At 47.6% G+C, this 12,837-nt stretch overlaps 1 protein-coding gene across 3 annotated transcripts in view; it reads left to right on the plus strand.

Moving 5' to 3' along the window:
• SEMA5A (semaphorin 5A) overlaps positions 1-12,837 on the plus strand; it is a 417,033-nt gene that overhangs the window by 307,373 nt on the left and 96,823 nt on the right. For all 3 annotated transcript variants that reach the window (XM_039842786.1, XM_039842784.1, XM_039842785.1), the window contains one exon: positions 12,306-12,513. In XM_039842786.1, coding sequence (XP_039698720.1) covers positions 12,306-12,513 — 208 coding nt within the window. The remainder of the gene's footprint in view (positions 1-12,305; positions 12,514-12,837) is intronic.

The raw sequence follows: 12,837 nt of genomic DNA on the forward strand, positions 1-12,837 counted from the left end.
CGGGAGAATTCAAGTCACCTGCTGCCATGGGCGACCGACCCACAGGGCGAAGCTGCCCAGCAGGCGAAGCTGCCCATTCCGTCCCACAAGAGGGGATCTGTGTCACTGTGTGTTTGTGATCTGTACGCGGTCCACAGTCCACGGTTTGGGCCGCTGAAGTTGCTAACTCGCAGGTCCTAGGATCTACATTCCGAATCGCTGACCGATGTGGTTTGCAGAGCTCAGCACTTTCTCGAGCCAGTGCGTGGCACTGAGCAAGCGCACTCAAACTGGACTGTTTCCCAAGATCGTTTTCTGGCTCCATCCCAAGGCTCCACCCTCCCAAGGGACATTTAACCCTACATGTCCACGAGGCGCGGTCCCTCATCTTGCCTGCTTTGGTCAGGTCAGCCTCTCCCTCGTATGCCCTCATTTCCTTTTGCGCTGGCAAATGCCTACTCATCCTTCAAGGTCCAGTCGAAAAGTATAGGCTTAGCCTTCTTCATCCATTTCTGCCTCCAGATCCCAGGGGCACAGAGGTCTGGGAATACTGACACCCCCACCCCAGAAGAGAGCGAGGGAGCTGCTTTGGGGAAGTAGGGAGGTGGCTGCCGGGTGGAGAAGGTATCGAAGTGTCTTCCTGGGAAGAGGCACAACCTGTGCAAAACAGGCAGCTGTCGAAAGGTGTGAGGTGCTCTAGAAAGACTGAGGCATTTAAGTTAGCGGGAGTTGGGCGCAGAGAGACAGGAGATGAAGGCGGGAGGCAGGGCGGGCCAGACTGACGTTTTTATCCTCACACACGAGTTCAGGATTTCCGGGGCCAGGACAGATCTGGGCCAAAGGGGAGACACAGCTCAGCTCTGGATGCGCCGAGTTCCAGCTGCATGTGTAGGTCTGGGAGTCGATTGGAAATCCTTCTTTGAAACTAGAGAGAGAGGATTGGGTCAGTACTAGAGACCTCAGGTCGGTTTGAAGCCATAGGAATGAATAAGTTCATGCCCGAGGAAAGCACGTGAAAACGGCAGCGACCAAATATCCGGGCACTTCAGCTGCTGGTTCATAATTAGTATCATGTAGCGGTTCTGAAAAATGAGACAATACTTTTCTTATTCCATCGAGTAAGGAGCTCTCTTTTTTCTTTGAAATTAATGTTGTACATGTACAAAAGTGCTTAGCGTAGGTTTTTCTCAAGCATCTCAATCCACACCTAATGGAGTCAGAAGCAGTATAAATTTTACCACTGGGGGCGAGGGGGTAATTTAGACTCTGTATTCCTGCCTACTGACAATCAGAGCAGGCCTGCCAGCTTCACCAACTAAGGGGCTGTTTTGTAATTTAGGTTCAATAAATCTCAGGCAAGTAATTTCCTTCTGGAAACTTTAATTGCCTCCTTAGCAGACGATGAGCGTTAGATTTAAGCTGTGGGGTTAGATGAGAGCTTTAGAAAAGACGCCCAGAGGACTCTATTAATTGCGCTCTCGTTTTAAATGTAATATGGTTTTTATTCACAGGAAACTTCAGTAGTAAATTTCCTGTAAGCACCAGCTTATGATTTACAGGGCCGAAAGGTGCTCCTGAGGTTTCGTGCAGTAGGGCTTATAGTCCATAAGCTAAAAGGAGCAAGAAAGTAATAACAGCAAACTCTTGCATAACACACGCTGCGTGCCAGGCACCATCTGCACCAGTTCGCTCCCTGTGTGGCCCTGGACCCGTGAGCTGGGCCCCAGGGTGGAGGAGACACAGAGATGCGAGTCACCTGGAACCTGGAGTCTAACCTGGGCCTTTGGGCCTCAGGGTCCACACACCGAACCATGCGCTCTGCTTGAGCACCTACTGTGTGCCGGGGGCTCTCCTAGACTCCAGAGAGTCCATGGTGGGCACCACACGCTGTGTCCCCAGCGCCTGGCTCCCTGGAGCTGACGTGCGAGGGTGAGGACGCGAGAATGTGAGTTAAATTCAAACTCTGAGATAAAAGAATGTTGCATATAATTATGACTAGGATGTTTAAACTGGCTAACGTATTCTTTTGGGGAGGAAATAGCCATTAGTTGAAGCTGATAAACCGAGTTAATTAAAATCTCCGTTTCAGGCATCCACTGGCCAAGAAGACCCATTTTCCTCTTTTAATTTCCCTTTTACCAAAGAACTGTAGCACTGAGCTCCCGATGCCAGGACCCATGTAATTCATTTGCTCAATTATAAGTTAAAAGAAAGGACTTTCGTAACATATTAGCTGTCTGCTACTTTGGGGTAAGGACCGGCTGAATTGATGAACTTTGTATAATGATCTGTTGCTATGGCAACCTGCTGCCCAGCGAGTGGAAGAGGGCATTTCATCATTACCTCATGGATAATGGCTGGAAAAGCAATGGTTGCAAATTCAAAAGGTTTCCTTTCACACAGCTGTAATTCTGTGTCGATGAGACAATCCCTAAAAATGGCTCTCGGATTTAGCGTTGGGGAATCTGAGTCAAACGCACAGTTGGAAATACAGTAGTTTAGCTTGCCAGGTGAGCAACCTTGCTGTCCGCGGCAACTCTCCGGCCCTGTCACAGGTAACCCTTGTCAGAATTGCCACTTGTCCCTTTCAAAGTTTTAATTTCCATACTGGATTCAGCACAGGGAAAGTTGAATAATAAAGCGTCCTTTAAAACATAACAAATCATAGGGACTCGAAAGAGAAAAATAGAATATAAGTAACAGATTTAACTGTCCTGTGCTTTGTAACCACCCCTGCATCTTTGTATCACCTTTCCGTCAACGAGCCCTCTGTTTATTTCTTGGTATAACTTTTTTCTTTTCTTACAAAACGAATGAAAAAATGTTACCGCTCTACCCTCTATGTTTTTTTTTGTTGCAACCTTAGAGGAAATACATATATACATTTATTATGTGTTTACGAAGTGCTTCAGGCAGCTCTTCTTAGAACTGTTAATTACTCTGTGTCTTTTTTCTCTGCTCAAGGGTCTCAAGGTCATCAGAATGGCAATCACTATACACATAGGGGGTAATGACTTTCAGTTATTGTTTGTTTCATTGTTCAAGTTTTAGTGAATTACAGAAGGCTCTCTGGTCATATGCAAGTATGAAAACTCAAAAAGTATTGTTTTATTCACAGCAATAGTAAATGTTTTATTGAGCTGACCACATTTCTTTTCCCTCCTTCTCTCCATTCTTTCTTCCTGTCTTCTTTCCTCTCCATAAACTCTTGAATTTTGGTGAGACTGAAATTCTACAAATCTAAAAAGAAATTCATTACAACAGTGACCTTTGCCTCAGATGCTTAAAAGTTCATTCCTGAGCAGTCATTAGTTCTTTCTAATTTCCCTCCAAAGGTCACCAGAGTCACCAGAGTCATTAGCCTAAAGGTAGTGATCGATGGCATCAGCTACGTAAATTACCGTATAATGTTTATCAAAATGCATCAACTTTTCACAGTTTGGGTCCTCTGTCATCTCCTGCTTCTTTTCTAACCCAAGACAATAGGTACAAGGCATACATGAAATAAATGCCAATATTTGAAAATATCGGTCTGTTAATAATATGAATCTTACACGGTAAAAGAAGAATTGAGTCTAACATGTAATTTATGATGCCTTTGCATTACAATCGGAGTCATAATATCTTAGGGAAAATAATTTACAGTCTCGTCTTGAAATTACTTGGAGCAAATTATCCAGATTACAAAATCTATTTTTATATTTCCTACTTTGGGGTTGAAGTCCTGAGCTAGTTTGCTGGATCTGCCGTAACAAAGGTAACGACGTGCTGCAGACAGGGTGGATTAAACAACAGAAATTTGTTTCTTCCAGTCCTAGAGACTGGAAGTCCAAGGTCAAGTTGTCGGCAGGTTCGGTTTCTTCTGGGGCCTCTCTCCTTGGCTCGCAGATGCCTGATTCCTCAGTGTGTCCTCTCGTTTGGGTGCACATGTCTGTATCCTAATTTCCTCTTTCTGTAAGGACACTGGTCGTATTGGATTAGGGACCACTTTTTGTCTTAACGACCACTTTAAGGGCCCTATAGCTAAGTACAGTCACATTCTGAGGTACTGGGAATTCGGTCTTCAACATGAATTTTGAGGACACCATTCAGCTTGTAACAGTCCCTGTCTTATTGTAAGGCGTATTTCTTTGTTGTACTTGACCATTTATTTTATCAAGATGCAAAATAGTCTCGTTAAAACTACTAACAAATCCATGTCGGTTAGCAATATGAACATTGAAAATGAGAAAAATATCAGCTCTTTCTCCTTAAAGTCAAATATGATTAATTTTCAACCACTAATAACTGAATTATGTACATTAGATTACACAGAGCTTATATTGCATATGACAATCAGTGGTTCAAGGGTTCTTATTTCAATTGTTGACTTTTTAATTTAAACAAATCTTTTGTCACCTTAAATCTTCTTTTTCAAAATAGAACTGACATAGAGGTATTTTTCCTCAGATTATTCTCTCATTTGCTTCCTGAGCTTATGGAATGAGAGCCCCGGGCCTGATAGAAAAGTCAGATCTCTCCAGGGGTTGGCCCCACTTATATATTAATTATCTGTGCTCTGAATTCTTTAAGATAAACACACGTCTACAAATCATGGCCTAAGCATTGCCTTGAGTAACAACTACCATTAAATACTCTGTTTTATCAGCAACCCTGATCTTTGAGGAAATCACCAGCCATATAATTACTGTTGCTCGTTATAGGGATTGTGTATTATCCTTTACTTATTTCCAAAACAAAAATACCTCCGAAGGTTTAGAAACCAGCACACGATGGATTTGAAGAGGACCTAAATTCTGGGCCGATAGCCTGATCTTTGTAACTCAGCCTTTCTGGGCTTTGCTTTCTTCTCCTGCAAAATTCAAAATATCCTAAGTTCTTTCCAACTCTAATATCTTGTGACTGTTCGAAATTGTAGGAAACGAAAAGATCTTCAGGGATTTGCATGTCGAGGTGGCCATATCGATAGGGTCGCTCATCGTTACCAAGAACTTGTCTTGTCGGATTCAGTAGATTGACTGAATTAGAAAAATGGAGGTGTTCTGTATTTTTATTTGTGTCTGTCAAGCTATCCCCCTGTGCTTTATTTTCATGTTAGCTCAACTGGGGATGAATATATCGGTCTTTATTCTTGTTTGTATTGGCTTTCACGTGTTGATTATTCGGGCTGTGGGTGAAAGGCACACGCGTCCATACCTTTCCGTTTGGGAAGTCAGCCAGGGTCATTCATTCGTTTGCTCAGAAAAGTGCTACAGAAGCTACACTCCACGAGGAGGGCACAGAGTCTGTGTTTTACATGTCGTCGAGTCGGCTGTGACTCCCGGCGACCCCACGAATGAGTGATGTCCACAGGGTCCTGTCCCCACCAGCCCTGCTCAGCTCCTGCAGACTCAGGTCTGCGGCTTCTCTCACGGAGTCAGTCGATCCACCTCATATCTGGTCTTCCTCTCATCCTACTGTCTTGTTTTCCCAGCATTCTTGTCTTTTCCAAAGACCCCTGCCTTCTCACAATGAACCCGAAGCAGAACGGCTGCAGTTTGGTCATTTCCGCCACCAGCGATGTCGCAGGCTTAATTTGCTCTAGGACCCACCTGCTCTTTTATTTTTCTGGCAGTCCAGGGTATTCGTAGAGCTCTCTTCCAACTCTATTTCAGATGAACCATTTTTTTTTTTTCCTATCAGCCTCCTTCACTGTCAGGAAGAATATGGAGAGACGGAATGGTTTCCTGTGGGCAAAGGTATCAGACAGGAGTGCGTTTTATCTCCCAGTGCGTTTAATCTGTACGCAGAGCACATCACACGAGACACTGGGCTAGACTCGGAGCGGAAGGAAATTAGTAACCTGGGTATGCAGGTGCTCCATCTTACTGGTCGACAGCAGCGAGGATCTGAAAAGACTCCTGATGAGAGCGAAAGAAGGACGTGCCAAAGCGGACGCGGACAGCATCCGACATCCAGACAAAATCGTGGCTACAGAAAGACACTGGGACTGTTGATCCAACCCACCTTGGTTCAGCCATCAATTCGAATGGAGGCCGCAGCCAAGGACTTGAGAGGGGGCTGAGCCTCGGAGGGGCAGCGATGGAAGATTAGGAAAGATCAAGAGTGAAGACGTGTCGCTAGAGGCCGAGGCCGAGATCACCCACACCCTCGGGTCCCCAGTTACTGTGTACAGGTGCGGAGCCGGGCAGGGAAGAAGGCCGACAGGGCTCGCGTGACCTCTGGATGGAAGGAAAACTCTACGAAGCCAGCAAACGAAAACAAGAAGAGCCTTCTGTGATGCCGTGGTGATGTGGCAATCTTCACGTTCCCAAGTGGCCCGGCAGTAACTGTGCCGCCCTCACAGGACATCTGTCACCGCCCGTGGGCGGGCGAGGAGCTCGGGACCCGGCTGCAGCCCCGGGGCTGTCCTCGCTGCTGGATCGTCACGAATCCTCCCTTCTCTTTTGAGGACCTGTGTCCTCTTACCTGCTAGGACATCCAGAGCAGGGACTGTCCGTGTGTGTGGCAGAGGAACCCTTTGCTCAAAGGGAGTCATGCGGGAAGCTGCAGTGTGAAACGCAGGGAGACAGAAGCGTGTCACGTCGTGGGTTACTAAGTGCCGCCTGGCATGGGGGGCGGTGGCACCTGGCTCTCCAGGGCAGCCCCGAAACACCCCTGTCTGTCTCCGAGCTGTCGAAGACGATGGCCACAGCTTCAGGTGGCTCCTGGACACTGAAATACGGCTAATCTGAATTCAACCCAGATTTCAAAGGCCTCATATAAAAAGAATGCCAGATAGCTCAATAATTTTATACCGATTACATACTGAAACATTAGATATTCTAACAGATGGAGTCTATGGGATTAAGTAAAAAGATAGAATTAATATAGAATTAAAGTTAATTCACCCCTGTACTTTTTACTCCGGTTTCAAATGCAGCTTCTAGAAACATTTTGGGTTACACATGTGGGTTGTAATCCGTTTCCATCAGATGGTGCTGGTCCAGGTAAACTCCGGCTCCCCGTCAGCGCTCGAAGGTGTTGTGCGCGTTTTAATCCATTTTGCTGCTTCTCCAGTTCCCACGCCAAGTCACCCTATTCCCACAAAACGCAGGAGGCACCTGTCCTGACAGCCATCTTCACGACCACACCATGCCCTCAAAACGTCTCTTCCTTTAAACCAAAACAGGTGTCTATTTCCTGCGAAAGCCATGAAGGTTTCGGCTCGATTTTGCTCCCATTTCACTGGCTCGCCCCACACCGGGCTCAGTCGCTCCCCTGACCCGAGACGCGCGCGCATCCTGTCGGGGAAGGATGTGGAGGGACTATTCGTGTTCCGGGCACCGTTGCTTGTGTCTGGAGCTCTCTGGGGGAACTTTGTCCTGTTCAGGGTACACTCCAGTCATTGGATACGTATTGCATGAATACGTCTTCCGTCCCCAGCAGTCACTTCAGAAATTAAATTTATTACTCTTCCACGGGACAGTGTTCCAACACTACCCAGGAAAGCCATTTTATTTACCGCCTTTTCCTGGTGGCTCAGAACATCGAGGCGGAACTGAGCACCTCTGTTAGCGTCAGCGACCCGATTTACCGCTGCGTCTTCAATCTGCCAGCAGATTGGCTTCCGGTCTTCCATGGCTTCTTAGTCACCGTCAAAAGTCAGGGATGGGAATTGTTTGGATCCATACTCTGATGGTCTGTGCCCGGGAAGGTTCTCAGATCATCGACGCGTGTGTCAGTGAAGCCCTTTGCTTGTGCCAGGTCTGGTCCAGTGACGGCGCCTTGCACGGTCCTTGTTTCTCGGGGTAGTTGTCCCTTTCTCTTATTCCCAGAAATGCCACCTCCTAAGTGTACGTACACATTCTGCTCATGCACAGAGTTGCGTCGACACGCCTCACCCTTTACACGGACACCATGAGAGAGCGAGGTGTCGATCACTGTGTCTGTCTGAGTTGCTGTCACACGTGGAGAAGGAACGTGGTCCTGGCGACCAGGGGAACCCTTCACTCTAAAGCAGATGCCACCTGTACATGTCCTCCAGATGGGCAGCAGGTGCCAGCTCCAATGGACCAGAGTGTCGACTTCTTTCTTGCTATCTCCCAATTGATTGACTTTTATGACTTCTAGAAGAGTTCATGAAATAAAAAGAGAATGCAAATAATCTTCGGTAAAACTACCTCTCCTAGGTATCACGGAGCTTCCCTCACAGTAACTTTTAAGTTAATGTTTACTTTGGAGTTCATCTTGCAATCTTTTATCTTGTGCGTTAGCACTGAAGTGAAAACTTATTTCATGTCCGACTCCCTAACAGGAGTTTGAAAGGACAACTTACAGGAAATATTTATCAGTTCTTCTACTCTCTGAAACTCAACTTTCTCATCTATAAAGTGGGGATACTCATGCCCACCTTAGTTACATCTTCACTAGCTGGCCGAGATGATCAAATGAACTGTGGATATAATACGGTTGCAAGATTTGGGCAAATAAAAATACAGATGGCCACTTAAGTTTCAATTTTAGATAAACCATGAATAATATTGAATAGGACATACTAGCACTTAAAACTTATTCATGGTTTAGCCTAAAATTCAAATTTAAGTGGGCAGCTTCTATTTAATGTGGCGACCCCTTAGGATATAAACGTGCTTCCTGTTCTGCTGAACTGAGGCAAATATAAGTTACTCAGTCCAATATTTAATGATATGTTCATGCAATAACAACTATTCCTGTCCTTCAAATAAAAACCATGCTATTAGCGTTGATCAATCTTAAAAATCTCGCAGTAGCTCTGCGTCTCTCAGAGTATCTACAGTGTTTATTTTGAGAGATAAACTACAAATAGATGATTCTCAGATTTGTGTGCATAGCATCTTTAGTAGTTGAAATTTTCACTAAAAGGCAAATAGTATGAGTTCGTACTAAAGTCGTCAGTCCCCTGCACCGAGCTATCGCCAAGGCGCTGTCACTAGGTGCCATCAGCTCCAATTCTCTCTTGGACCGGAGCGCAATGGTGCACAGGAGGTCTGGATCACCACCTACCTGTCACGTTGCTGGCTGGTGGGGATTCTGAGTGTCCTCGCCAAAGAGTGCTGATTAAATCTCTACTCTAACAGAGTGGCGTCATGTCAGTGCTGTGTGATTCAGAAACATCACCCCTTCAACCCATCGCTTCTCTGAAAAGCAGGATTACTCAGGCTTTCTTTTTTTGTTGTTTAATTTAGTCCGAGGAGAATTACATTCTTTGGGATTCCTTGGTTATTTTGTATTTCAAAAGGTATCTGTTTGTAGTTAAATTATGCGACATGAGCGGTGTTAACTAATGCTACGGTGGTAATCATATTGCAACATGTAATGTATCAAATTAACACATTGGACACCTCAGACTCGCACAATGTCACATGTCGATTATAACTCAGTTTTAAAAATGTGCTGTATAATCATGTTACGTAGTCATTCATAAAATAATTGAGCACCTACTATGTGCGGGTAACCAGGCCAGGCCCCTGAGATGGAAAAAAACAAGATCCCACCCCTGCGCAAGGAGACTTACCCTGGAGGAAGATGAATCAATGAAAGAGCGCCCTGTCCTGGGTGTTTGGACTCTGGGAGGACACAGCTGCCTGGGACTGTGCAGAGGGCACGGAGAAGCCCGCCAGCTGCCTGAGCAAGGACACAAGGACCTCAGGAATCAGAGGAAGGTGGCTGGGAGGCCCCTTCAGGCAGAGGACCTGCCTGTGCAGAGACCAGGGCCATCTTGGGAACACAGAGAGGTGGCAGTGAGGGAGAGCAGAGGTTAAGAGGTCCCAGGCCAAGCTTAGCCCATAGATGACATGGTACCAGCTTGGAGAGTAGAGTGAGTGTTCCGGAGACATCCAGGTGAGAAAGGTGTTCTACCCTGGGTAACAGTACATGGGCAGGGAGCGAGAGCGAGGCGCTGGCTGAGGAAGGAAAGGCTTCAAGGAGACAGAAGGAGGTCCCCATAAGGTTGTTGGCCGGGTGCCAAGGGGATGAGAGCTTCAGGAGGCTGCCCCTCTGGTCAGATGCTTTGAGGGTGAAGGAGAGCCCGCTGAGGTGTAGTGGTGACCAGCACGCAAGTCCACACGGAGCTGTGTCCTCTGTGATGCTGAGCCCTGCGGCCTTGTGGGGCCCCGGCCAGCCGGAATATCGGAGGCAGGGGTGCAGAAGGTGTGCTGGGAAGTTTTGATCAGTGATTTTTTTTTTTAAATCAAATTATTAAAGATCTTTCAAAATCTGGGCTTTTTACTTATAATTGCTTAAGAATTTGAAACCCATGTGAACTATTATTTGGACAGGTTTCTCAGAGTAATAACAGTCCATCCAAAAATAAATAATAAATAGCAAGGAGTCTTTGTTAAGCTTTTGAATAGGATTTAGTTCTGTAACCCGTGTTTCCCATAAAATAGTGTAATAACAGACACAAGATGACGACTCGCCAGCTTCGCCGCAGCCCCACCCCTACCCCTGCTTCACTATAAAATGTTTTGCCCCAAGGGTCTCTGACTTAAGCTGTCACGGGAGCCTTGCTGCCCACCAGGTCATGGTGGTTCCCCTTCTATCCTGTGGTTCGGACAGTGTCTCTTATCATCATGATGTCCCAAAGGGAGGCCAAGAGCCCTGTGCCTGTCGCTGCTCTACAGGAAGCCCGTCACCTCCATCTGTTGCTGAGGACCTCCTCTCGGGGTATCATGGCCGAGACATTTGTGCTAAAGTCACGTTCCCTGAAGCTTCCATCTCGTCCCCGTCACTGCCTTGTGTTTACTGATGCTTCGCACGATGCTGGGCAGGAAAACCCCCCAAATCACGGAAGCTGAATTTCCCACAAGCTGGGAACCGTGATCTCTAAGTCAAAATTAAGTTGGCTTACACAGTAAAGACATGCAAATTTTCTTGCACTCTTAAGTCTATGAAATGTGCATTTGTGAAAATGTCTGCTGCCCTGATCTGTAGGCTGCCCTCCCCCTTATGCTCACAAACGCACAGACAGGGACTACGTTTTAATCGTTGCACTGCCAGCATAAATCTGTTTATACTTGAACTTTCTCAAAAGTAACATTTTTTAACCAGCTAGCTTAAACGAAAATTAAGCAATGGTTTGCTAACACTGCATACATTTTGCACGGTAAGTTCATAATCAATACTTGTCCACGGGAGGTGTTTCAGATATACATTTTTTACTAAATTGAGGATAATAGATGTCTGCGTATGTAGCTTCTCCTTAAACGTAAACGTCTTCAGTTTCTAAGGACTTTCACAGAAACGGAAAACTGGAAAGTAGTTTCTATCCAATCTTCAGAGGTTAACGATTGAGAGGAAGCCTGGAAGCCAAAGGTTCATGGTTGGCGTCCGGTTTTAGAGAGCTTCAGCCTCATTTCCTGTGTTTACAGAATAAGAGCTGCGATGCTGGAAGCTCAGGACCGCGATAGGTTTTGTTCAGTCAGTGCCTTCTGGATGGTCTGAGGAACCGCTGAGGCTCTGGGAGGTGCTTCTGGAAGGTGGGGCTTCGTGTGCTGGATTTTCAGCCTGGCGGCGGGCTCACCACAGCACACCAGGGACACCAGGGCACGTGTCAAGTCTTCGTCCCTCTGTGGTGTTGACCGTGCCGTGCTTCTCACAGCCCGTCTGGGAAGTCTGCATGGGTCGGGACACGCGTGCTCGGGCAGTGCTTCTAGCCAAGCTTATAAACGAGAGAGCAGAAATGCAGTGAGCAGAAATCCTCGAGGTCTGGGGAAGGACCGGGCCAGAAATAGATATTTAATAGCACAAGAAAGAAGAATTTGGGGAGTCGAGACCAAGAAAAGCATCCCTAAGCGAAACATCGGAGAGAAAGAGCGAGAAGGGGAGACAGAGAAGGCGTCCTTCCCAGAGAAGGAGCAGGTGCAGGCTTTGCGGCCCTCCACGTCTGCATCCGCCCAGGGCCTGGGGTCCGCCCTGCGGGGGTGGCACAGTCAGCCCCTCTGCTGACTCTGGGTATCCGAGGTCGTCCTCTGTGGACGCCTCTCATGTGATGTTCCCCATGGGATGGTGCAAAGCTGGCTCTTTGAGCCACGGCTGGCTCTGCTGTGCTCTGCTCTGGAGACGTGCCTCAGGACGAGGCAGGTGGGAGCTGAGCGGTTCTCTGCTGAGAGCTGTGATAATGACCAGCAGCTGGGCCCACATCCAGCGCGGCTGACCGATGAGGCCTGGGGTCGGGCCCAGGCGTCAGCATTTTTCAAAGCTCCTCGGATGACTGACTCTGCAGCCAGGCTGGAGAGCCGTGGCCGCTCGCTCAGCCAGGGACTGTGACACCCTCGGGCCTTATTTCTGTCCCGTTGCCTTTGCAGATTACGGCACCATTAAGAAAGTACGGGCGCCCCTGACCGAGACTTCAGGCAGCTGTTTGCTGGAAGAGATCGAGCTGTTCCCGCGGAGGCAGCGGGAGCCCATCCGAAGCCTGCTCATCCTGCACAGCCAGAGCGCCCTGTTCGTGGGCCTGCGGGAGCACGTGGCCAAGATCCCGCTGAAGAGGTGCCCATTCCACCGCACACGCAGGTAGGGCAGCCGGGGCCCCTGACAGATGCGCCACCAGGAGGGCCCAGGAGCTGGAGGTCGTTCAATGCCGGGTGGCTGGATGGCAGCTGACCTTAGCATCCTGTCCTTGCGAACCTGCATCCCGGAGGCCGAGGTCTGATGCAGACTGGTGTAGTGTGATGAGAACAGCCCACTGGTACTTGGAGAGGAGGGCCACGTCGGAACACCTGTAGGTGGCTGTCGGACACAGTGAACTAGTCAGTGCGTTGTAGCACTCAGGAGCAGTGCTGATAGTTGGTTCCTGCATTAACCTGACGAAATATTTTTATTCATGTGTGGGATGGG

The sequence above is a fragment of the Pteropus medius genome, unplaced genomic scaffold (assembly GCF_902729225.1).
Source record: "Pteropus medius unplaced genomic scaffold, Ma_sr-lr_union100, whole genome shotgun sequence".
Taxonomy (NCBI): Eukaryota; Metazoa; Chordata; class Mammalia; order Chiroptera; family Pteropodidae; genus Pteropus; species Pteropus medius.